We start from the raw sequence: 27,463 nt of genomic DNA, 5'->3' as shown, positions 1-27,463 counted from the left end.
AATAAATAGACAATAATAAATCGATCAATCTTTTTTTTATTTTCCCCTCTTGACTGCATGTGGGTCACAGAGACACGGAAGTAGCGGCCGAAAGCGGCTTTTGCGGCAGGACGGAGACCGTACCGGGATGTGAATGAACGCAGACATGGAGACATGATTAACGATCCTTTTGTGCTTTTTAAAATAAATAAATGGGTAACACTTTATAATACGAGTCCTTAATAAACTACTTATAAGACATTAACAAGCACTAGTAGTGTTTTAGTAAGCTGCTTAAAAGTACATTAATTAGGATTTGTAAATGTCTTACAACTGACTTACAAGTTTAAATAAGCTGTTTATAAATACATTAAAATTTCTTTAATAAACTACTTATAAGACATTAACAAGCATTAGTAATGTGGCATTAAGCTGCTTTAGCATTCGTTACTCCTATTCACAAGCTATTCATAAATTGCTTGTATGGGATTAATAAATATATTAACAGTGTTGTTATTAACAGTTTATTGAGTGTTTTGCAGCCCCCCCCCCCCCCCCCCCCCAATCTAAAGCGTGACCAAATATGGGGCGATCTTTACAAGCTATTCATAAATTCATTGTAGACAGTTGCTGCCCCTTGGAAAGGGCAGATTCTGAGTGCAAAGTTTATTAAACTGTGAACAATTATTTTCGTTCGCACGAAAGAATTGTTTCGTTCACACTGCTGCATTTTCCTAATTTTATATCAGATTTTACTACAAGAAAGTGTCATTTAAGGCCCGATTGGAATGATAAATATGCAAGTAAACATTAATGCAAAAGAAGACTGCTAAAAATATATTTGAATGTTACATTTTTAATCTATTCAGATCCTATATCTAAACATAAATCAAAATGTTAAAAATTAACTTTAAAAACAGATTTAATTTAAACATTGATTTTGATGATTGATGCAAAATCGAAATATTTATGGTTTTTTTTTTCCAATATTTATGTTTATTCAAGATGTACAATCTAAAAGTTACATCTAAATCTTAATGGTAGGAAAATATGCTAACTTGACCACACCTATCAAATGAGTCCTTTAAATAGTCGGCCACGCCCACACTGCTCTACCAGAAAAACAAAAAGTCAGTTAAATTTTCACTGTGACCAGTTTGCTGTTTGTCTGAGGTCAAAACAACACAGACATAACTAAATTTCAAAAAAACAAAAACGTTATTTTATTTCCTGGAAATGCCTTATTAGCCCCGCCTCTCTGTTGGTGGAGAGCTCCTCCCTCAGACGGTACCATGTGGTCATGAGTGGTGGAAGATCAGAGCGTGAGAACATGCGGTGCGGCGTCTCCTGTCGTGCAGTCGCATCGTTCTGCCTTATCAGATTCCCTTTGGCAACGTTTGGTCTAACCATTACCCAGAATGCAATAGGAGGATGAAAAAGTCCTAATGTCAGCTTTTGATTAAGACCGTCTCACACAGCCACTACGTACAATTTGCGCATTTTCCACCCTTGAAATTTCGGTGGTCTTTTGTGATCCATGCATTGTATACGTCATTCATACGTGTTTCTTGCGTTTGTCATTGTCGATGTGCGCAGATGTCCGTTGAGGCTTTCTTTCTGTGGATTCGGCTTTGAGCTTTTCAAAGGTCTGTATCTTTCCACGTAGGTTAACAGACTTTTCAAGCATCTACAGAATTACCTAATTGATGTGCAGATTTTGGCCCAAATGCTCTTTGCTTGGTTTATTTGTGACACATCTGTGAAAATTTCACATAAAGAAACACAACTTTTCTCACTTCTTCCACATATATTCACCAATTTTCCTCCGTGCGATATGTGCCAAATGCAGTTAGTGGCTGCATGACATTTACATTTACACACAAAACCAGACAGGTACAAAAATTTACCTCTTGAACTAATGATTTCCTCTAAATATTTGTCAAAAGAATCAAAGCTTTTACGTCTTCTTCCACCTCTGCTTATCTATTGATAGTTTTAGCTGTAGCCCCACCTACTTTCTTTAATTAGCTTGTTGTTCGGAGGTGGGACCCATGTCATCCTTGAAGTAACCAAACAAGACCTTAGTCCGGTTTCTCTCAGTGCAAAATAAACTGCATCCACTGCTCACCACTGAACACCTGAAAACTCCGGTCCTTCAAAACTAAAACCTCTCCTTCCCGATGAAACTTTAAAAAAGGTTTCTGCTGAGCAGCACGACAGCCACATTTATGAGTTTCACTTGGGGAATAAACCAACCTGTACTGCCGTCCCTCCCCCTGTGGCTGCTCCGTTCTTCACACATTTCCTGACATCAGAGGACCTGGACGTCTTCTACAACTGTCAAAGTCAGACTGCTGCCAAGTCACGATCAGAGAAAAACGATCTGATCGACTGGATCAACCAAGTATTTATCTAACTCATCAAGAAACTGACAAAACTTTGAGGAAAAAGGGCGGGGTTTTTTTTCCACCTGCTAATCCGTGACGGGAACTATCAACCAGAAAAACGCTGATTGACTGCTGCAGTCAGATTTGCTGTGGATATTCATAAATAAAGCAGAGCTCCATCTTGCTGAAGCCATCATTCTCTTCTGGGGTGCATCTCATTTAGGTGATGGATTCTTGTGCTTTAGAAACATGGTCAACACTTTGTTAAATATGTGAAATATCTGTGTGAGTTTCCTGCTGCGACAACATTCACATCCTGTTTTTTTTTTTTCTGAGCCAACTCAAGGGGAGTTTGAGTGACGCTTCATTAACTGCTGGTCTAATCCTGCAGTTTTACGTAAGCACTCACTGTCAGACTCTTTTCGCCTGTCTCAAAAGAGGCAGACATGATAGCTCTCTGGAAAATCTGACACCAGTAATTACAGACGCATGCTCTGCAAGCGAGAAAACGGCAAAAACGCTGCAACTGAGTTTTCTATTCTTTAAGTTTGACCCATCAGTGTCTGTAATTGGAAGGAACAGAGGTATTCTGATTCAAGGTGTTTTATAACATGTCATTTTAACACGTTGTTCTGAAGCAAAGTGACACCTGAGAGAGGATTAATGAAGATGCAACAACAGGAAGTGGACTAAGCAGGAAAGACGCACACAGGCTGGCCTGATGGCTGGAAAGCAGGGCTGTGTGGGGTTATGGAGGCAGCAGCAGAAGGATAAAGCTGCAGGCCAGAGGACGCCATCAACGTCGTGGCCGTGGTGCAGCGGTAGGGCGGTCGACCCATGATCGTAAGATTGCAGGTTTGATTCCCGCCTTGCACGGCCATGAGTCGAAGTGTCCTTGGGCTAGACACTGAACTCCACCTTGCCTCTGGTGGGAGGTTGGCGCCAGTGTTCGGCAGCGGAGCCGCCACCAGTGTGTGAATGGGTCTGTGACTGTAAAGCGCTTTGGGCCTTGTTGGTAGAAAAGCGCTATATAAGTATACGCCATTTACCATTTACCATGAAAACACCGTTCCTCTGTGCTGCTGCTGCTGCACTTGTCATCCTCACTTCAACTAAACTGAGGCCTCGTTTGTTTGTTTTTCTGTGATGGAAGCAGAATGTTTGATTTCAGCATAGAGGCATCCACCTTCCCTTGGATGAGATACAGTTTGCATCCAGTCTTTGCAAAACGTGTTTTTCACCAACTGCAGTTTCAAATTGTCGGGAACGTCTATTATCATCATCATCATCTTCTTCTTTTTTCTTGTTCCACTCGTTACGGTTCAGGGCTGGAGTTTGAAGCTGCAGTGACTGTCAGGCCACAGACACAGAACGTCCATTCATTCAAACAAAACTCCAAATTTATAAGTATTATTGCAAAAACAAAACAACTTCTTGTTCTTAGTATTAGACATAAAAGGTGACGTATTTCTGAGAAATACTACTTTTTAATTAGAATTTGTGCAAGACAAAAAAATTGTCTGTGTTTAGATTATAATTGTTGGATTAAAAGCCAAATTTTAATTAAGATGTGACTTCTAGGAAAAGACTAAAAACAAATCTCTGTCTCTTTGTCTGTAACATAACCATGCAAAAGCAGCTGTGCAGATGCAACTGTGCAGCTGTAGCTCAGCTGATGCAGCTGTGCAGACAAAACCATACAGAGGCAGCCATGCAGATGCAACTAAGCATCTGCAGATGCAGATGCTTAGTTGCATCTGCATCTGCAGATGCAACTAAGCATCTGCAGATGCAGATGCAAAGCTACGCAGATGCAGCCGTGGAGCTGTAGCTGTGCAGATTCAACTTATAGCCCAAGAAAAACTTAAACCTGCAGTCGTTTCAGGCCAACATAGTTATTCGAGCCAAACTTTGCCTTTTTCATTTTGTTTGTAAAGAACCTAAAACCTAGATTTTATTACTTATATGTTATTTATTAATACTTTTGGTATACACACAATCAAACTGTTGATGTTCAAAACTTTCCCTTTTTTTTTTAAATTGATCAAATTAAACCTGACAGGATTCATCAACATTGTGTCAGATAAAAAAATAAATAAATATGAAAAAAAAGTTGAAGTGAGAAAAATGCTGAAGTTAAAGACAGAGAAGTTTGCTTCAATCCAATAAAGTGTGATGGAGGAGGACAGAGGAGTTTATTGCCTGTCCTGCTGAAGGTAGAAATGGCAAAAAAATACAGAATTTTCTGATTCTTCCACTGAACTCACTTCCTTGAAACTGCAAAGGTCTTTTTTCTGAACATCTTTAACCCTTGTGCTATCCTAGGCACTTTACCATTGGGAGTGGGGTCATCTAGACCCACTAGACAGTGCTCTGAACCTTTTTTTTCAATGATTTGTGATCTTCACTGGTGTCCATGGATTACATGAAATCTTTCCACCTTTATCCACCTTTGTCATGGTAGGGAGAACACGTCAATGGAAGGGGGGGGGGGGTCATAGGATAGCACAAGGGTTACAGGAGGTTCTGATCTTTTCCAGCTCTTTTATAATCCATAAAACTGAGGAACACAGAACCTTTCCTTGTAGAATTTTCTGGACTTTTTTTGTGTCATGCAGCACCTGAAGCTTTTCATCTTGGTGGGAGGAATGCACTTTTTAAAGAACCCCATGTGCACGTGCGTGCGCATGTAGGAGGCTGCTTCTGCGGTTCCCTCCTGGTTGGCGCAGAGCAAACCTGTCAGTCATCTCGTCACCTGAGCGGCGCTGGCAGATCTGCGGTTCAAAGATCTTGTCTCTTGACGGCTCTGCCGGTTTTTCATTTTGGCTGTCAGCGAGCTCCGCTTCAGCCGAGAGAAGACGGCCTTTAACCGGAGGCCTGACCTCTGCTGCTGTTTGGCAGCAAAGTGAAGCTGCAGCAGAATGAAAGCAGCACATCATGCGGTTAAACAAACACGCCGTCCGCGATCTGCACGCCGTTTCCGCACAGATGCATGCAGCATGTGTTTACAGTCTGTTTGCCATCTGCTGTCGGGTTTGTCTGCAGATCGTGGAGAAAGAAGCGTTGATGAGGATCATTTCACTCCTAAGTCTTCATTTTTCTTTGCGAGCTTCCGCTCTTTTCCAGCTATTTGCATGTCTTTCTCTACTCTTTGTATCCCTTCTGAAAAGCGTCTCCTTCCCTTTTTCAAACAGTGAATTCAGTGGCGTCTCTGTGCCAAACCAAGTATCTCAGGAGACACTTTTCCTGCTTAAAAACAAACTTATTTCAAAATATTCAGTAATCTGAATCACGGTTCATTTTGTAAATGACAGCAAAATGTTTTTTACTTTTCCCCTCATGAACTGTGAAAGCCTCACATTTTCTACAGACAAAGAGTTCAGTTTCCAATCTTGAATCTTACCATTTATTGATTAAGTGGGATCATCATGCAGAAGAATGCAAGAAGACCTGTCTGCAGAGGACAAGATGGCGCCTGGACATCATTAGCCGCAACCGGACTGGTTCAGAAAGATCCTAACAGTTACGCGTTTTCCCTTTTTTAAGCTCTGATAAAAGTTTTTACTACTCTGAACACTTTTATTAATGCCAACTTACAGAAGACATCACTTTTTTTTTTAGCTCATATTGTTCACTTAAACTTCATTTTGCACTAGTGACCATAACTCCTATCATTTCCTCACATGATCCAAGCCTTGACAGGGTTCAAGTTATCACCCTTGTTCCTCCCATTCAGGCTTTAGTAATAACCAGGCCTGCCGCTTAGACTGTCAAAAATGAAACGCGCTCTTTGACTGTTCATGCAACCGACGTGAATCTGTCGATTCTGATCCAGAGAAAAGGGGCGAAAAGCAACTCTTGCCTTTTGTAAAGCGTTGCAAAACAGCACTTTTCTCCGCAAAAGATTCCCTGTGAAGTGTTGCATATCAGCACGAAGCTTCAGAATCTGCTGGAATTTACGTTGATTGCGTAGACGGTGAAAGAATGTAAACCCTGGAGCTGAATCTCTGGTGCTAAAGGGTTGAAAGTGGAACAAATTCTGAAGAAGGCGCTGCGAGCCCGAGGAGCCTTAAAGCTGGGGCGCTGCCTAAAAGGTGTGGAACTTCGGCTCCCGCCAAAAGTTGTGTCATTTACTCTTCCGGCCGCTAATGTCAGGAACCATAGTGTTGTCTGCCGCCAGGTCCCCCCTCCAAGAATGATGTTACTCCCCTTCAGTTGCGCCCCCTACAGGTCAGATTTAGTTTGACATCCCAAGATGAAACAAGGTTTCACTGTTTGTAAAATTACCTTTTTTTATTTTTTTATTTTCCAAATGAACGGTCTTCTTTGAGGTAATTAATAACATTTACCAATACTAGGACTTTTATTTTTTTGATGCGAACGTTTCATTTCTCACTGAAGACGCTGTCAAACTGCTTTCAGGCGACAGTTCAGAGATGCAGGTGGAAAAAGTCATCTGCAGCACTTCTGCAGAAAGCAGAGGACGAGGGCTGTTGTTGTCATTTGTAGCCTCCAGCATCCAAAATGAACCAGATTTATGGGAAGAGACCAAGTCAAGAAAAACACAGAGCAGGAGGGAAAACAACATATCTCCGTCGTATATAATAAATCTTTGATGGGAAGCATCTGTTGGCTGCATCACCGAAAGAGAAAGTATAAACAGAGACGAAGCAGCAACAGGCCTCGGAAAAAAACAAGAACTCTTTTCTGTTCACACTAAGAACATTTTTCCAGTTTCTTGATTATAAAAATTGTGCACACATGTTTCAAACACTCTGACTGTATTTAAGATGGAAAAACGATCACTTCCATTGATTGGAGACCCCCTCCAAGCAGCCTTCACACCTTCAGACCTAGCTATCGCCCGAGCAGAGTTTCCTCACAGCGGTCTTCCTGACTCGAACCAAACTTTTATTTTTGCCAAAGCCCATTGTGATGCTGTCAGGAAAATATGTCCAAAAGGAAAAAAATGTCTTTTTGGAAGCTGCCCGTTTGTGCAAAGACCTGTAAAGACCCTTTTATGTCGTCTGCTCTGCTCAGCAGGTTCACATGCAGAGCAGTGGGGGGGGTCGTCTCCCAGTCGTACTTGACCGCTGAGATATTCATGCGCCATAAAGCTTTTATCAATCAAACATAGCTTTTTTACACCAAAACTTTGATTGTGTAGTTTTGCAAATCTTGACCTTTTAAAAAGTCGTTAAAATCAACTAAAATGTCCAAAAAAGAAAATCCGAAAGCAGCTAAATAAAGAATTATTTTCACATAATGAAAATTTTTCTCATTTTTTTGTTTTTTTGTTTTGTTGAGATTAAAACCCAGAGCTTGTTGGATTAAAGCTGCACCTCCGTTCTTCACTTCTGCTTCATAGCTGCATGAGCCAAATTCGTGAAAAAAACAAACAAAAAAACTTTTTTCCACATGGTGGCTTCTGTGTTGGTTTTATCTCCATAGCAACCATTTCCTTTGTTAGTCCTGTGAGGGTGTTGGACAGGTTTCTGTCATTTTTAGAAGAATCAGCAAAAGTCAAATGTGTTATTTCCTTGGCAACTGAGATTTTTGTTTACCACAACCAAATTCCTAGTATGTTTATATCGTATGTAATTCCACTTCATTCAGCTTGAACCAACTATTTATGTATTAGATTTTTACAATATTTCAGCACAAAACATGTGTTAGCAACAGGGGATTTTTGCGAGACAGATAAAAATCTTTAGGAGTTTAAATTTGCAGAAGGTACTAAAGGGGAGTTGTTTTGGAAAATTCAAGACTGCAACCTCCACCCGAGGTCAAAGGTCAACAAAACTCCATTGTTGTAAACTTATGCTAGTGGCGTGTATGTGAAAACGTCACAAAAAAAAATTTTTGTTGTTTTTTTTTTGGGCTATACTGTGCAAAAAATGTTAAAGTCGCCAAATGTCTTACTTTGCTATAAAAAGGCCCCCAAGCTGTAGGTCCTGCCGCCATCCCATAATAATTCTAATACTTCCTCTGGATATCCCCATGTTTTGTTTTTTGTTAGTGAATTTTGAAATATTTTTTTGAGCCTTATTAGAGATATTTTTTAATGTTTTCTCCCGCTGTGATGTCATCATTGTTGGGGGGAGGTGGGGGGTTCACCACGTCTAAAATGGTGCATGAAAATTCTGGTGAGTTTGTGACGGTGAGGAAATGTTAAAAAACTGCAGGAAATAATCAGAACAGTAAATATATATGTTTAAGAATTTAGAAATTGTCGGAGCTGTACAAAAAAATAAAATAAACTAGAGCATCGAGATCCTGAGTTTGATCAAAAACATGTTTAAAGAAACTCAGCAGTACATTTAATAGTTAGTAATTAGTAGTTAATGTTACCAAGAAAAACAGATTTTGAAACGCTGTGTACCATTCTTTACTTGATGGCTGTTAGTTGCTGGTAGAAAAGCTGCATATCAGTGAATCAAAATGTACTTTTCCTTGCTGTTGGACAGAAATGACGGGGGGGGGGGGGCAAATATCTAAAGCAGGAGTAAAAAAAGTCCAAAAGTAACTAACTGACGTGAAGTGAAACTGACAGAAAAAGCATCCGTTGCCTCTGGTGTGTTCCCGGCTCATACCACCCAGGAGGAGAAAGGGGGCCGGCCTGAAAGAAAGAGGAGGAAACGGCAAAGAAAATGAACAAGATTGGGGACAACAAGTGAGCAGCTGTGTGATGAAGCGTCGTATTCATCTCGCGTGTGCTGAAGAAACTGAAAAGGGCTGAATGGCGATGAATTACAGCTAAAAATAGCTGGATCGCCATGAGGAGGATGCATTCAGTGACACAGCTAACTCGCTCACACGAGAGGCAAGAGCTGCCTTAAAAGGAGCAGAAATAACATTTTACGCTCTTTGCTTTGTTGTTGCTTTTTTTCCAATTGTTTAAAAAGTCATCTGGTTTTTTAAAAAAAAAGCACAATTTTTATATTTAACGTCAGTGGAATCTATTTTTTCCCTCATATTTGAACAAAATTAATCCGATTGTTAGTGTGTTTGTCCTCTGAGATTGTAACCAACAGTTTCCGGATAGAACTTTGTTGACGGCTGGGTAGCTCGGTCGGTAAGGTGCAGGAGTCCAGGGTTCCATTCCCGGAGGGGGATAAACAATGGTACTGGGTCAATTACCATATCAATGGCGAGCAATGAACATCACCCAGTGAGGGTCCTTAGGCAAGACCCTTAACGCTACTGCCTCCCGAGCGCGGCTAGGCTGCAGCTCACGGCTCCCCCAGGGATGGGTCAAATGTGGAGAAGAATTTCCCCATTGTGGGATAAATAAAGTACCAATTATTATTATTATTATTATAGCAGATCGATTCCAGGGGGAATACATTCAAATGCAGCACAAGAGGAAAAACGGGCGACGTGTACAGTGTCTGTCCAGTCCAAGGACAAAGATTACAGTCACAGCACAATCATGACTCATTATTCTAAAAGCCGATGATGGTAAAGAGGATTTGTGTTCTGAAAGTTAATGTAATTTTTTGCTTCTCTCTCATTTTCTTATTCCTTAACTTGCAGTAAGTCCAGAAATCGTCTTTTAACCAGTAAAAAATCAACGAGACCTGCTTATTTTAAAGAACAAACTAAAAAGGTTTAAACACTTTGGGACGGCGGGAACTCTTTTGGGTGTGTTTTAAAGGTTTGTGCAAACAAAACAAGAGCTTCAGTTGGTTCTTTCTTGACAGAATTTCTATCTGTTGCACCGAGCAAAAATGATAACTGTCGGGGAGCCAGTCAAAGTTTCATTAACACAGGATCATCATTATTTGCAGTACAATACCTATGACACCACAGCAACCGTGCAGAAAAAAAATCACAATCGATGCAAAACCAATAATAAAAAAAATTTAACATGCAAGAAAACTGTGATGCACAGCACACTCGGTCAGATATATGCTGGGCTTATAAAAAAATAATGTCCAGTATAAAATGAGGGAAGTGACTTTAACAAAAAAGTAACAAACAAAACAGAGAAGAAGTAGTCCCCTTCTGCACTTGATTAGTCAATCATGCCAAATGTGAGGAGCGGACAAACAAAACCAAAACCTTAAACAGGACAGCAGGGCGCAGTATTCCAACACTAAAACAGAAGAAGCACCATTTTAAACATTTGATAAAAAAATAATGTACCCATTGTTTAAAATATACCTCTGCTGTGATAAGAGTGTATATACATGGTGCGTTACGAAACCTTACGCCCAGTCCATAAAAAATCTACCGTGATCCTGTCATAAAAAACATCAAGCACTGCTTAAAAACATCATCCACAGGTAAGGAAAGAAGCAGTCTTACCGCACAACTAAGCCGCTCCGAGAGCTAACCGGCTTTCTCACAGGAAACTAGCTCCATGGCAACCACACATCAACTTCCTTTTTATACCCTCTGCACCGTGGATATAGCGATAGCCTCAGGTGCCTCCCATTACATCTCTATAAATTGGTTTCCATTTGCACAGCTAAGGAATAAAAAGCTTTTAGTTTGAGGATCCAAGTATCTGCATATTTGCAGACGATGTAGTTCTTTTTGATGTCTTTGACCTATAATCTCCACAAAAAAAAAAAAAAATCCTAATGGAAAAAAAAAACAAAGATCTGATTGCGATTAAAGATGTATGTGAATTCGGCCAGGAAACACGGCAAGGAGGAGATTGATTGACAAGGTCAACAGCCAATCAGATCGCAGAACATAATGTGCTTAAAAAAAAGGGAGCTTGCGAAATAGCACAAAAGCAAATGAGTGACGCTGCGAGACTGCGAAAGGGGACACAAAATAGTGAGGGACAACTATCTACATTTGTACAAACAGTATTTGCTCTAAAATGGTAACATTTTATTTTGTAGATGCCCTGAACCAAAGGCACACATTAGTGATCATTTGCGGTAGAAAAGAACCACGCCTCCAATGATTGGTCCACTCCGCTCTCTGCAAGATGAGCAACCACTTCCAACAAAAGGTCTACATAAACGCCTAAACGCGTGTATCGGACTTACGCATTCAAAGCATTCAAGCATTGTGATCTTGATTCAGATGGCGTCCTTTTTCATTCCCAGACAAAGCAGCAAGGCCTCTCCAACAGTAGGTGGCGGACGTGCGCTAGTATCAGCTAGCGACAGTTCAGGGTGAACCCCATGCTAAAGGCGTGTTCAGAACCCGTGTTCAGCACATTCTAGAACATGCGACACACAGCCTATAGAGAGGTGTTCAGTCTAAAGACCTTTGGACATGTCCTCCCATCATCACTGAATGAAGAAACTTGGACAAAAAACTCAAACCAAAGCTGAGCCCAAGACGGGAATCAAACGTGACATCAGAACCAAGAGCAACAACACAATCTAAACAACAGAACAAGACAACCAAACACAAAAGCCAGCAAACATGAGCCCAGTGATGGAGATGTCAGGGAAACAGACCGCTGATCCCCGCGCAGCGCTCAGGACTCGACCCGTGTGGATGTTTGGAGTGGAGCTGCAGCCATCTGCTTCCAAAAAAACCCGTCCTTCAACAGCATGGGAACCCAAAGCTGCAGCCACGATCCGCTGGTCTCAGATACCAGCTCTCAAATAAATATTGTCAGCAAAAAAATGCCAGAAATAAACAGAAAGCGATGGTTTGCAGATCAAAGTCAGTTGGGGGGGGTTTAACTGGTTTGTGGTGGGGGCACGCTGCCATTCAATGGAGCCGTTTCTGCTTCCAATCTCTGGAAGTGGGTCTCTGCGCCTCCACCGACTCTTCGGGACGCCCTGGTTCCAGCAAACTGCACCGGCGCAGAGGATGAGAGGACATTTGTGTTGAGCTCCACATCCATTTGCAACATTTCAACACAGCTGCTTCAGGAATTCAAATCGAAAAAGGGCCTCTTGACCTTTTTTTTTTCTTTAATGCCAGAGCACATGGAGACCACACACCCACTCCAGATTACCCAGGGCGGGGAAATGCCACGCACTGCCAGACGGTAACACAAACGTTGAGTCAGATTTAAGGTTTCAATTCAGGTTCACTCAACGGTTTTCAGTCACATGAAAAAAAAGGAGCCATTTCTACACTAGAAACAGGAAGTAAACATCTTGATGAGCTTTCTTTGGGATTATAACGCATTTTTAATCATAGCAGGAGCCTTCGCACTGAAGGTAAAAGTCATTTTGTAATTAATCAGGGTTATTATGCAAAAATGATCCCATTTGACTGAGAAATGAGCTCAAAAGCTAATCAGAACGAAGCAAAAACATGTTAAATTAAAAGCTTGTCTCACATTTGCTTATTTTTTGGGATCGGGATTTACTTTTTCAGTTTTTCTGTTGGTCATCAAATTGTGTGCATATTTTTAAGACATCTAAACACGGAGAAACGCTCTAAGGCGGTTCTGACCTCAATGAAGGTCGCCATCGTTAAAGCGTCCTTAAAAACTCCTCAGAGATTGGAGCTGCAGACGTGTTTTGGGTCAGATACTGCAGATAGTACTATGTTTTTTAAAATACATTTATACCACGGTCCAGGTGAATTCTCGATTCCGATTGGCTGCTGGGTGAGCTTTAAAAAGTGATAACCACACCTAAAACAGTAGTTCCGGTCACATGTTTTAAATCTTCTGTATCACTGCGCCGGCTTCCTTAAAAACAACCTTTAGCTTCATCATCTGGACAAAAACAAGCAGTTAGAGGAGAACTTTCTCTCTCAACTGATGCTTTATTTAACCCATCAGCATAGATATATAGCTTTATATTGCCGGACCTTATATTATATTATTTTATTATTATATTATTTATTATGAATAGAAATAGAAACTGAAGGGAAAACCTGGGTTGATAGTGGAAAGGACTCTTTTGGTGATCTGTCCACATCAGGGATCAACCCAGTAATGATTGCAGAGGGTGTCACCATGGGACACCCTCTGATCAAAGCAAGCAGCCAGCCCAGGGAGGTCCCACTGTTATGACCCCCGTTCCCCCTAGAAGGTCGGTCCCTGTATGAAGGATCCTCCTGAGGAAAAAGCTGGAGTTAAAACACAATCTATAAGAGTAAAAAAGTAGAGATTAACGAGCAAATACGTTAAAACCCTGGATTGTATTAAACGTATATAGTCCCAAAAAAACAATAAACAACATAAATAAAACATTTAACCTATTGCTATTTTTACTATTTTCATTGTTTTTAATGTGTGTGTGTTTTATAAGTGTGAGCAGACCTATTCTATTCGATTCGATTCTATTCTATTTGAAGAAAATGGTGAAAATAAATTGCTTTTTAAATTTCACCTAGAAGCAGATATAAAGGTAGGTGTGAAGCTGCCTTTAAAACTGTCTTGGTGGTACTGAGGTTTTCTGGCAGGCGGTTCCACAGGCCAGGACTCTAATAACTGAATGATGATGTGGTTCTAAAACCTGCGACTTATGACTTCTCCACACTGCTTATGTTACCATTTTATATTAATAAATGACGTCCCCGTCATGTTTGAGTCAGCTGGCTCTTCACCACAGCCAGAGCTGTAGCTGCAGCTGCTGTAGCAGCATCAGACCCCCGTCATGACGCTACAGCTTTTAATGTGAATGTTAACTGGGTTTAAAACAAACAACAAGATGATCCAGAACTCCACATGATATGATGGAACCAAATTATTTCCAGTTTTTGGGTGAGTTCTACTTTGGCAAGAAGTCTTAGAAATATCTGCTCTGCAAAACTGCATCTTTCCGGGCTCCTTTTTTTTTTTTTCTTTAGGAGCAACACACAAAACTGAAAATGTCCCATCCCTCTTCCTCTTTTAGTCTTCCTCTCTTTCGTCTCTCCTTTATGCCGCTGCTCCCTCCATTCACAGTGTTTCCTCTTCAACTTTGCAATCCCATTCACTGCGTTCAGGATATCGCGGCGTGACAGCAGGCCGGGTGTTCCCGCTGTCCCGTCTGATATCAAGTCTGTGCACACAAACGCACAGAAGCTGGTGACTAATCGCATTACAGTGTGTTTGTGTAGACTTGAAAGGGAGTTACACTTTTTCCTTTTTTAGGGTTTTAGTCCAGACTTTGTCATTTTAGAATTAGATACAGAAATAAAAAGATGAGTTAAATATATTTTAAAACCTTTTTTTAAATGTATTTTTGTCCTAAGAGGTGGCTTTTTTTTTTAGAAACAGTTTTATTTCATCCAGGTGACATTGTCTTGAAGTTGATTGACGGCATTTGGAAGTATTCTCTCTTTATGAAGTGCTTCAACGCTTCAAAGAAAAAAGCCCTACTGCCGTCATTCAACTTCAAGCCATTATTTGGTTTTTAGGAGTGTTGATGGAAGTTACCTAACCCCCAGACGAACCTGTGCCTCCGGGCCACATGGAGCTCCTGCACCTCTCCATTGGCGCTTTCTGGTTGTGTTCTACTATTTTTATTGTGCTTTTAATGTCTATTTTTAACCTTTGTTTTGTAAAGTGTCCTTGGGTTTCTTGAAAGGCGCTTTAAATAAAATGGATTATTATTATTATTATTAACAAAATAAGCTGTTTTTAAAGTAAGTTTTTGATTTTAAGGCGTTATCTTGAGAGAATTCCAGGATTTTAAGTTCGCCTTGTGATCATAAACAATTCATCAAGGGTCGCTTTGGTTTAATTTTGGTTCATTAAGTTTACAAATATATAGCTGAGGTGCAGCAATAACAGTAAAGGAAATTGTGTAAAGATTACCTTAATCCCTGCTGACATTACTTCTGCTAAATCCGGAATTCTTCCCCTCTGGCTTCTCCCTACATCCACATGTAGCCTAACCTCCTAGGTTTTTTTTAAAGAGGGAACCAAGGCTTTGTGGTTCCTGCAGTGGGAAATCCACCTGCAGACCCCTGCTCTAGTCCATAATACCTTCTCCAAACCAAAGCCCTCACTTTGGATTAATCTCAGGTCCATCTTCTTACCTATCTTGATCTGCTGTGAGCTTTGCTTTGCATGCCGTTCATTCTCCCAGATTCCACCTGGTGGGACTAATCATTGTCATTTATCCCACCTGTGAGCCGCCGTATTTGACTGACAGCTGATCAAACTCTTTGCCAGTTTGTTGTGCCATAGCTCCCATTTCAGCAGTTCACAGGTTTCTTAGTTTTTGCTTGTCTGGTTTTGTTTTACCCCTTCTCTCTCCTTGGTTCAGATTTAGTCTGTCGTCTTTGTGTATCAATCTGCCTTTTCTGCCTCTGAGTTTTTCCTTTTGGATTACGAATGTTGGATTTGTTTGCCTCCCCCGACCGGATTCCTCCTCGTTCCATCGTGCTCCTCCTCCAGTGGGACATCCATCTTTGTTACTAAGAAGTTTCAGCTTAAGAAGAGACTGGAGTAAAACCGTTTTCTTCGTTTCTTCTTTTAGGCCCCCAATGAAACTGGTGATGCATGTAACACACACACACACATACATACATATATATATATGTTCTTGTGTGGGCTTTTCATGTGGGTTGTCCTACCCAGGTCCTTAAATGATCCTGCAGACCTTCTGGATGACAAACAGTTGAAATGTTGGGGGGGGGGTTGATGATCAGAATCATTCAGGTTTACTCTTTTGATTTAACTTGACTACAGAATCTGATAATTGTGATTTTGGAGGTTTTAACATGTTCATGTGGCATTTTTCCAACAAAAGAGAACATATTAAAATTGGGTGGGTTGAAAGTTAGCAGGAGAGAGAGTAAAAAAAGGGATGACGGGAAGTGTGTGCAGGCTTAGTCCTTTCCAGCGATCCCACCCACAAATTAATTTCTGACGAACTCCTGCTGCTCTGCAGAAACTATGTCCCAGAAAACAACATTTTTTTTAATGTTGGTTAAAAGCAACATCATCATAGTTCAAAGACCACCAGGAACGCTTTAAAAACCGATCAAAGAGGGTCAGAGTGGGACTTTAAATCTGTTACTTGTTAGCTAATGGATTAACATTTGTTGGTGGAATCTAAGTTAAGGGTAAAAAGTTAAACTGCTTATGATATTCTTATTGCAGAGCAGATAAACGTATTTGCAGTCTGTGATTTTAAATGTGTTGCATCAAATGTTTTCTTATAATGACAAATATTTGACCAAGATTTTACAAAAGGACCACAAAGTGTAAAAAAAAAAGAACGAATGTTTAAACTTATTACTACATGCTTTTATTTCGTTATTATTCATGAATTTTTGCAAACTTTGCCCAGAAAATCCAACCGACAGATTTTTCACTGGGTCATCTTCAACTTAAGACTCCTATCTATAAATCATATGACATTCATGTTCTGTTCTGGAGTTCCTTTTCTTCCTTGTTGCTTTGTGATGTTGTGAGTTGGCTCCTCAGCGTGATGTCTGCCGTCACGGACAGCAGACGGGCTTCTCGCGCGGTTGAGCACCTGCTCACCTTAACAATGGTCTCTCTGCAGGTACTACGCTATCTGCTGCCAGCCTCTGGTCTACCGGAACAAAATGACGCCCATGCGAGTGGCTTTAATGATGGGTGGCTGCTGGGTCATTCCCACGTTCATCTCCTTCCTGCCCATCATGCAGGGCTGGAACAGCATCGGCATCGACCACGTGGTGAGTCCGCCAGCTCTGTTAAATAAGGTTTGGTGACGGTCTGGAGAGGTTTTGCTGCAGAATAACTTTAAACAAAAATGAAACTAGTGCAGCAGCGAGTCTTCCCTCCTGCATGATGCGCTCACACACGGGGAGACGAACTGTAGTGTGGAGGAGCATTGTTTACTGCATGGAGGGAAATCTTCCTGTGTTGCTATGGAAACAACGTCAACATGTTAAACACAAGGAAAGATAAAGCAAACTGCAACCACAGTCAGGAAATCCCACAGATGCTTCCTCTTAGGCTAAAACTGGGATGAAGTTCCATCTGCATCAGTATTGTTTGGGAAGTACAGAAGAATTTTTTGAATTACTTTATTTTTTGGCTTAATTATCAACTTTAAATGAAACTGAGATCATTACACGAATGTAATAGAATAGAATAGAATTCCTTATTGTCATCAAATAAGGAGCATGGCGACCATCGTGTTATGCTACGGTCACAATACAACTGCCACCATGCGATGGGGAGGTTTCAGCAGAATCTTCAAGATTAGCTGCTGCTGCCTGATTTCTTGAAAAATCATTGTTGAGGTCATAAATGTAGATGGCAGCAGTTATGCGGGGATGACGCACGTCATCATGAAGTCGGGCAACAGCTAAGGAGCAGCAGCTCTCGTTGGACGATGTGTACATGTCTCCCGACGACGGCCATCTATAGAAAGTGCCGCCAGCTGCAACCTGCCCGGTAGCCGGAGGTTAAGTAAAATATCTATACACTGTCCGGGCAAGACTCTGCGCTGCACAATGTTCTGTCATCTTCATATTCTTCTCAGCATCAACGCGATTCGTCAAGACGCAGTCATACGGAGCTGCTGTGGTGCTATTATGAATTTTGTGCAACATCAGTGCCGTCTCCCCATTTGGATCCACAATGGGCGGCTTCGCCAGATTGTCGTCCGGTCATCCCCGGTCCCCTGGCCCATGTCGACAGCCATCATTGAGGCGCCCGCGCTGTTACCATATGATTTCTAACAATCGGTCGATATCAGAGGAACGGCAGCGCGAGGGCAGGAGGGCGGCTGGAGGATGGCGGTCTAAAATCAGCTAAACAGACGATTTTGGGGAACCTTGGAGACCGTCCCATCAGACAATTATCACCTCACCTCACTGCCACCTCACGACCTCGAAATTTGTCTGGGCGGCTACTGACCAGTCCGGTAACCATAAAATTTTTACTTTTTCTTAAAATCTCCAATTGCCGCCCTGCAGCACGAACAAAATGACATTTTCACCCATTGGTATTTTGGGAAATGTGACCGTAGTCTTAGGGTGCATCTGGAGTCATAAGAATAAAAGACAATTTTTAAAAAATGGAAATAAAAGCAGTATTTACACACTATGTAAATATGTATAGTTACAAATGTCATTGTGTTTGGTTTGCTTCGTCTAGGATCCTGATGGGTCCTAACTGTTTTTGCGTCTGTTGGTTGTGGCTTTGTGGGATCTATATCAATGTCTCCTTCCTGATGGCAGAATTTCAGAATTGCTCAAAGATACCTCAGACTTCTGTTTGTAAAGGGGGAAAAGCTTTCCAAATCTGAATTGACTTTGATTGGTTACATTTTTTGAAAGTTAAGTCGTCATAAAGAGTTCATCTTAGCAGAAGCTGTAAGACAAGGAGAAGGATAGTGAAAGATCTTCAAAAGAAACTGATTTTTCTGAGGTCTAAAGAAATAATACAGAAAAATTAACTAACGTGTCAACATAAAGTTTTTTTTATTGATGTTCCTTTAGCTCCAAGCTGTAGAAAACTAAGGTAAGAGTTTTTTATCTAAACACTAAGGCGATTTAAAACTGGAGTGACAAAGAGTGAGGGAATGAGTCGAGGAGGACTCATCCAGGAGGTCCTGAACGTAGCAGAAGAAGATGGTTAGAAGGTCTAAACTCACTGGACTCAGTCCAGGTTTTATGATCCAACAGTCAGAAAGAGACTTTTGGACAGACGTGGATCCATGGGAGAGTAAAGACGCTGCAGAGGAACATCTGGACTGATGTTCAGTTCAGACACAAAGAGAGTTTTCTGGAAGGAGAACATCCACAAACATCTGGACCCAAACCAGCACAGACTTTCAAGGAAGATACTACAAAGTTATAGTCAAACATGGCAGTGGTAGGGTAATGGTATGGGGCGGTTTTCTGGCTAAAGGTTGTGAATGATTTAAAATAACTAATTCTGTCATCTGCTGGACTAAACAGGACTTTGGTTACACAGGAGAGCAGTGATGCACCTTTAGAAAATAAAATCAGGCAGACTCTGTCTCTTTTTTTTATTACGTGTATGAAACTTTTTTAATTTGTCTGTTAGGAGGAGGCACTAACTTTTGCTGGAGGCCTCAGGCTTCCTGTCATTAGGGTCAATTGTTAGGTCAGACTTCTACAGCAGAAGCTGCACATGTCCAAAATAAGACAAGCAAAAAAAAACTGTTAACTGCCACGCATAAAGTTTGGAAAAACAGTGAAGTTGAAGCTCTGCAGCAGCGGCGGCAGCGGCTCTCTCTGGGTCTAATTAAAACAGTTTGAATATTTGAAGCTAGTCAGTTCTGGCACTCGCCAAAGCTCCAAAACTCAAACCCAGAAGAGCTCAGGTGACAAGAGACAGACTGTGGGCGCGTCTCTGTGGGGCGTTTATGCTGTGGGTTTGTGGAATATTTGGCTTTTGAGATTTTACGCTCTTGCTTTAGACCACAGATCATGAAAGTCAAAAGGGTTTTGAAGATTTGATGTTGTTTTTTTTAAATAATGAATGGGTGTGAATTACAGGGATATCAAAAAAAAAAATTGTTTTTTCTTTTAACCTTATTAAAAGAAATAAACTCGAACATTAAACCCATTTCTTTCCCCAGCATGATAAAAATACATTTGGTGTCTGATGTAAATGAACGTTTCAGTAGCAGAAAGGGGGAAAAAAACAAGAAAATGAAAAAGTCTTTGTTTTTATGCAGTCCTGGGATCTCATTCCTCATTTTTAGGCGCATTTAATTCAATATGTTTCCTTTTTTCATCCACAAAAACGCTGGACTTTTCCAGAAACGTTCCGATTTTCACACCTTTCTGGAAACGTTTGAATCTTCAATAAAGAAAAACTTGCGGCCACATTAAGCGTCAGTGTTTGGGATTCTGTTACAACATTGTGGGTGGAAACGTTTTGCCCAACACAGAGTTAACCAATACTTTGTGTCTGCTTGGTCAGGTTAAAATCATTCATTGAAATCTTTCTTTACAACTGAAAATGTTAAGTTTTTTGTACCTACAAATATTTAGCTCCAGTTTGAGAAAATATTTTGCAGGTAGGACATAAGAAACAGAGTTGGGTCTGTTGGATAAAGTAGGGATAAAAAAATCTGCACAAGCGTTCAAGCTGTAGTGTCAGGAAACCCAAAACTTCCAGGTTGTTTTACACTCAGATGAAACATTCCTAAAATGCTGCTCGAGTTTTTTTTCATGGAGGGGGGGAAGCATTCAAACAGTGGGACACGTTTATCTCTTCTTCATCTCATTGCCCTGAGCTCCATGGAACCACAGAGATGAGTCTACCTCTCAGTCCCACTGTGCCACATGAAATGAGACGTCCAAAGTGTTTTTGACTTGGTTTCAGTCGGAAGTTTGGACCGAAACATTTAAACCTTATTTTACATCTGAGTTGAAACTTTCTGTGTCGATTCTTGGTGTCAGATCGAGGAGAGGCGCCACAGCGGGGGCAGCAACACCACCTCCTGTGTCTTCATGGTCAACAAGCCATACGCCCTCACCTGCTCCCTGGTGGCCTTCTACATCCCCCTGGTGCTGATGGTGCTGGCCTACCAGAGGATCTACGTCACAGCTCGGGCCCACGCCCTGCAGATCAGCATGCTGCAGCGGGCGGGAGGAGCCGGGGCCCCTGGGACGTCGGGGGTGAGCGCCGACTCGGCAGACCATCAACGCAACCACCGGATGCGAACAGAGACAAAGGCGGCAAAGACTCTCTGCATCATCATGGGATGCTTCTGCCTCTGTTGGGCGCCATTCTTCGTCACCAACGTGGTGGATCCGTTTATAGACTACAGGGTGCCGGACCAGCTGTGGACCGCCTGTCTCTGGCTGGGCTACATCAACTCCATGCTGAACCCCATCCTCTACGCCTTCCTCAACAAGTCCTTCCGCCGTGCCTTCCTCATCATACTGTGCTGTGGGAGAAAGAGGTACCGCAGGCCCTCCATCCTGGCGTCGGGCGCCGCCTGCGCAGCCACGCAGATCAACGGCTCCACGCATGTTCTCAAGTAAGACCTCTAAAACATTGTTAAAACAACAATAGTAGAAATGCTGGAGCTTGTTCTGGTCGCTGTTTTTCTGCGAGCGGTGTCTTTACCGACCAAAAACCCAACGCAGAGTCTCACTTCAATGTTTAGAAAAAACCCTTTATTTGTGTTTTTGTGGCAGTTAAGTCATTCATTTATAAAATGTAGCTCATAAATATTTGCAATACTGGATTGAAACAATGGTATACATTTTTCAATAAAAACAAATTTTTAATTTGACAGCATTAGATACAAGTTCTTTTCAAAATAAAATACACTCTGTGTCAAATAAGATCCTCCATCTGAATAAAACTCCAGGGAAGTTAAGTCATCTAAGTAAATATGACATTTTCAAATATTACATCTTTAGTGCACTTCATTCTTTTTCTTTTTTAGTATTGCTGTGTTTTAAATCAATGTTTGTATAAACAATTCTGCACTTTAAGAACTTCAACTCTGAACAGCATCCAGGCACTGTTGTGCAGCAGAATATCAGAACAGGTGTATTAAAAAGATTCCAATGATGAAGACATTTGACAGTTGATTCAACTTTTTACCATCATTTAATGTAACGTTTAAAATCTAAACATCAAATTCATTCTAAAACTTAATTAACTGAAATAAATTCACTCAACCTACATTATTCAAATTAGCATTCAAAATGCAATGCACCTTTGCATTTATGTAACTTTCTTTAATGGTAAAAATAACTGAATTTTTGACTTTTTAGCATGAATAAAAACATTGAAATATAGTGATAAGATTTTATTCTAATGATAGAGTTTGTTTTTACTCTTGATTAAGGCATATATCCTTTGCAGCCCAAATGCATTTAATTACTTTAAAGTAGTGCTCATGTTGACATTGCAGCTTCTACAAAATAAAATAAATAAATTAATTTATTAATTACATTCGTATTTTGACAAAACTCTCATATTGTACAACCTCTTCCTTTGTGATTTATACAGGAAGCTCCCAGGCATGAATGTGGAATTGTGTGAGTGTAAACAGGCTGTCGGTGAAAAGTGACGTCTCTCTTTCTATGGATCCTCAGAAAGATTAAAAATACCGAAACCAGTGTCATTCCACGTGAAAGTCCTCGCTAATTTCACAGATTTGTGTTCTCAACTTGTCATGAGCTGTAACTCCTGGTACGATGCTGTCGGAGCCCACCGTCTCTTTCTTGGTGCAATAGATTTGGCATTTTAAATTAGCTCGCGTGAGAAGTGTTGACAAAAGGTTAAGTGGTTGCAGAATAAAACATACATGTGTTGTCACTGAGAAGAGAAAGAGGAAAAGAATTCTACCAGAAAACACTAAGTGTTTGATAGTTGGAAAAAAGTATTACATTTTTCCCACAATCCCCTTGGCTAAAACAATGCGCCTAAGACCTTCTGACCGAACTGAAAACATCCACTTTCTCTGTTTTCTCTGCAGCTTAACTCAGATCTTCATGTGCAGAAACGTTGTGACTGCAAAAACGTTTGCTGTGGTTATAGGCAGACCGGTTTAAAGAAGACGCTTCCAATTTGAATAAAAATGAAGTGACAAACAGGTCTGTGGAATTTTTAGAGAAATCTGCAAAAGTAAACTTTTGGAGTCTTTTGTTAACCCCGCCCAATTCCTAATATGTCCATATCCTATGGGATGTTGCTTCATTCAGCTTGAACAAACTTTTAAATGGATTCTGAAAAAAGTTGTCTGAGCAACAATGGAATGCAACTGTTGTGAGCTCGCCACGCTAACGCCGTTCATATCCCACAACCTATAAGTCCAACATTTTTTTCCCAACGGACTACTCAATTATGCTCAAGAATTTGGGGGGCTATAGTTTAAAATCCCTTGAAGGAGCTTCAATTTCAACAAAACTTCAGTCGTGGTTGTAGACTTATGCTGGTGGTGTGTGTGTAAAAGTTCATAAGGATCGCTAGAGCAAAAGTTTTTTTTTCCCATATTGTGCGAAAAATGGGAAAATGCCCACTCTTTGCCACAAATTGGCCACCAAGTCATAGGTTCTGCGGCCATCCCATAATAGTTTTAAAACTTCCTTTGAATGCCCCAGACTCGTTTGTTTTGGTTTCGTTAGTGTTAATAATAACATGTGAACCCCATCGGAGATTTTGGCCCCATTCATTTTTTACTTTCTCCCACTGTGATGTCATCATTTTTCAGAATTGCATTCTGGTCCTTCAGGCCAGCACTGCTGCTGCTGATAAGAAAAAAATCAACACGTTCCATTTTTCATGCTTTTTCATAATTAAGTGATTGAACTACACAAATAATTACCTACAAATATCTCCGATCTAAAAGCAAAATGTATTAAGTTTTGCTTCATTCTTTTCAGGACAAACTTTGCCCTTTGTAATAGAAATAATTGCCCCTCTGGGTGCAGAGGTGGTTCTACCAAATCATGGGTTTGGATGTAATGACTGTTCACACAGAGCCTGTATAATGTGACCATTACAGTCAATTAGTTATTTCATGAATTTGTTCTTGACATTTTCCTATGATAAAAATAAATAAGTGTGATAAAAAAAATACCACACTAAATGTGTGTGGAGGCGAGTTGTGTTTCACAGGTTTGTGTTTACACTTCTCAGCCTCTTCAAATGAAAAGGTTCTGCCAGCGTTTGCTGCTCGTCTGCGCTCTGAGGGGAGCCGCTGTCGTCGTCTGTATTCACAGCCTGATGATGATAAAGAGGGAGGACACCTCTCACTTGTGTTCTTGACGGCGCATTAGCCCACTCCATTAAACCCAGTAACTGCGTGTCGGCTGGTCTCATCCAGGACATCTGTCTGAAGCTTCTCAGCTCTGGGAGGCAAAAAAAAGAAGAAAAGATAGGAAAAAGCAGTGAAATCAACAGATGATTGATCAACAAGAAATAAAAAATCTGGTAAAAACGTTCAGTATGTATGGGAACTGGACTGAGTGGCCCCTCCCCCCTGGCATTCCATACAGGAAGTACCCGCTGGCTCCAAGAAGCCAAAATAAACTTCCATAGAGAAATAATCAGCTGTTATTCCATTGGTCTATCATCTGATACCTTTTTTCAACATCTTCTTTGTTTTCAGGATATTTTTTCTTGTAGTTCACAGCCACTATGGACATTTTGTGCATTTTCCATGTAGAAAATTCCAGTCTTCCGTGATACATGCGTGATATACGTAACACGTATGTGCTTCCTGCGTTTGTCATTCGTGTGTGTGCGCAGATGTCCGTTGAGGGTGTCAGTCGACGGGTCTTTACGTGAATTCACTTTTGAGCTGTTCAAAATTTTTGGCAGTTTAAACATATCTTACCTAGTTTATACGCATGTATTAAATAAATATTACGTAATTCCACGACAGTTCCTTAAGAACTTCTGGCAGATAAAACGTTAAACCTAATGTTCCCCATAGCTTTCACGCAAGGGACTTTTCACGCATGAACCACAGATGTCTAACTTTTACAACGCGGATACCCTGCACATCCATCTATCCATCCATCTTCCTCCGCTTATCCGGGGCAGCAGACTGAGCAGAGATGCCCAGACTTCCCTCACCCCAGCCACTTCCTCCAGCTCCTCTGGGGGACCCCGAGGCGTTCCCAGGCCAGCTGAGAGACATAGTCTCTCCAGTGTGTCCTGGGTCTTCCCCAGGGCCTCCCCCCAGTGGGACATGCCCGTAACACCTCTCCAGGAAGGCGTCCAGGAGGCATCCGGACTAGATGCCCGAGCCACCTCAACTGGTTCCTTTCGATTTGGAGGAGAAGCGGTTCTACTCCGAGCTCTTCGCGGGTGGCTGAGCTTCTCACCCTATCTCTAAGGGAGCGCCCAGCCACCCTGCAGAGGAAGCTCATTTCAGCCGCTTGTATTCGGGACCTCGTTCTTTCGGTCAGGAACTATAGCTCATGATCACGTGATCACACAATTTCACTTAAGAACCAGAACGTCTCTCACTTTGTCCGCATATGTTCACAAATGACCAATTTTCATCCGTGCAAAATGACTGTGTGGCCTTTACTGATGACGTCTGGTTTCAACATGGCGGCGTCCGTTTTGTGAAAAAAATGGTGACTGAATTGACTTAATTTGGTTGGAGCCAGAAATGAACCATTTTCTATGGATGACGTCACACTAACTCGCTCAGTCCATGGGTTTAAATAAAGTTTTTAAATGGATGGAAAAGAAAGTAAAGTGAAAAAATGTACAGGAGCAGAGAAACAATAGAAAAACATGGAAATGATTCATATAAATAAAAAGGAAGGTGTGTGAAAAAGATTTAAAAAAACTCTAAATTGTCAAAACTAAAAGGACTTATTAGCAACTTAAAAATTTAAAAACAGGAAGAAAAGGCTGAAAGGAAAAAGAGTAGGAGGTCGAAAGTGAGATGAAGGGAAAGAGGTTTGAGGTGAGGCCGATGTGCAGAGAGCCGCAAACAAAAGAAGAACAGAAGAAGAAATGAGTCCAGAAAACAGTTCATCTAAATGAGACCAGCAGGAAATGAGGGAGAGGACGCACAAATGTGTCCAAACTACAGTGTGTGTTGTGTATTAGTGTTTCCACTCCAGCTCCACGTGACGCCCTTGGTTTATGTCAGCCTCTCAGAACTCAGCAGACCTTTTCCATCATTGGTGACGAGCGCCGGCGCCCGCCGAGAGCTGCAGCCGCGGGCTCAGCGGGGCGGCGTGCTCCACGTGTTCCCGCCGAAGATGGTCGAGCCGCTTGAGCCGGACCAAAGAAAACTCAGAACTCAGTCAAACCCGGGAGAGCTTTCAGTTCTACTGACATTCAACGCAGAAGGTCAAGTTTTTACTGGAACTGTCACTTTCTGTTCCACAGAAATGATTAGTTAAATACTTTTGAGTTTTTAATAAATCCTAATAAATTCTGTTCTTTTGTCCAGTAAATTCCATGTTTGTCTAAATCAATGAAATAATATGCTAATGACTGGAAAGCTCCAGACTCATCTTAATTGATTCCCCTCTATGACAGACACACACACAGATCCAATGATCTGCCTTCAATTAAAATTAACTCGTCTTTAAATGAAATCAATTAATCTTCTTTTGCATTTTAAATGGAGAGGAATGAATCTCATCTCAGAGTAAATAAACAGTTTCAGGTTATAGGAAGATGACTGACGTGTTTGCAGGACAAACAGAAGTGACTGACGGCACAAATGTCGACGACGATGCTGCGGACGTTTGCATCCGATCTGCAGACAAACAGGGAAGACGTGAAGGAGCTTGATGGGCTTCTGCAGCCCATCATAACCCCCCCAAAATAAATAGAATATAAACTACAACTATTTGGTATTATTTTAAAAGCTGGATGAAGCTACTAAACAAAATTGTGTGGATAAACTTTTTGAAATGCATAAAAAATGCGAGAAAATAAGCCAAAACATGAATACAAATAAAAACTAGTTGTTATTAAAATTAGATTTTCTTTTTACACATTGCATTTATTGAAAAGGTATTTAAATGAACCCATTAGTAATTTACATTTGTATTTATTTTAAATGTTTTATCCAATAAATTGGTTTTAATTTAATCGTGGAAGTTTTTTACTTCCACGATTTTCTAATTTTCATTTATTTATTTCTGTCATTTAAACCTTTATTTCCTTTTAATGAAAATTTAAGGTTAAAGTTTTGAAAACGTAAAGACGTAAAGCCGTCACTGGAGTCTGCAGATCACATTCGCCCCGACGCTGCAGACAAGACGCTGGTTTTTATTATTTACGGTTGGGAATATTGCCTTTGGGCGGGAAACACACGATGGATGATCCCGCCGTCACACGCAGGGGGCTGGCAGGAGCAACAGCAGGGGATCCACACAAACGCATAAATCTAAAAACAAACACGGGAAGTGGCGTTTACCCTACTTTTCTACCCCTTGGTGCTTCACAGTCCCATGAACACTACACTCTGCTGCCGAACACTGGCGCCAACCTATGACCACCAGCCGCTTCAGTGTCTTGCCCAGACACGTGGGCAGGCAAGGCGGGAGTCGAACCTGCAACGTCCAATCAGAGGCTCTACCTGTATTGTCCGCTATCTCAATCGAAATGATTTTTTTTACCAAGACCGAAATATTTGATTAATTTCCTTTGGCAACAATTTAATACTGGTATAGATCAATTGCATTAGCACCTTGCTCAGACACTTGGATCTGGTTGAATTGTAGGGATATAAACCAATGAATGTAATTGATTCGGTCGATTTATCGACACACCTCCACAAATGAACAATGAAGAATTC

At 41.1% G+C, this 27,463-nt stretch overlaps 1 protein-coding gene across 5 annotated transcripts in view; it reads left to right on the top strand.

Annotated features, from left to right (window-relative positions):
• htr4 (5-hydroxytryptamine receptor 4) overlaps positions 1-27,463 on the top strand; it is a 179,877-nt gene that overhangs the window by 120,320 nt on the left and 32,094 nt on the right. For all 5 annotated transcript variants that reach the window (XM_011480562.4, XM_011480564.4, XM_078954428.1 and 2 more), the window contains 2 exons: positions 16,751-16,904; positions 20,619-21,202. In XM_011480562.4, coding sequence (XP_011478864.1) covers positions 16,751-16,904; positions 20,619-21,202 — 738 coding nt within the window. The remainder of the gene's footprint in view (positions 1-16,750; positions 16,905-20,618; positions 21,203-27,463) is intronic.

This window comes from Oryzias latipes, chromosome 10 (assembly GCF_053564925.1).
Source record: "Oryzias latipes strain Hd-rR chromosome 10, Olatipes_Hd-rR_3.1".
Lineage (NCBI taxonomy): Eukaryota > Metazoa > Chordata > Actinopteri > Beloniformes > Adrianichthyidae > Oryzias > Oryzias latipes.
Note: the sequence above shows the minus strand (reverse complement) of the source record. Positions and strands in the feature narration are given on the sequence as shown.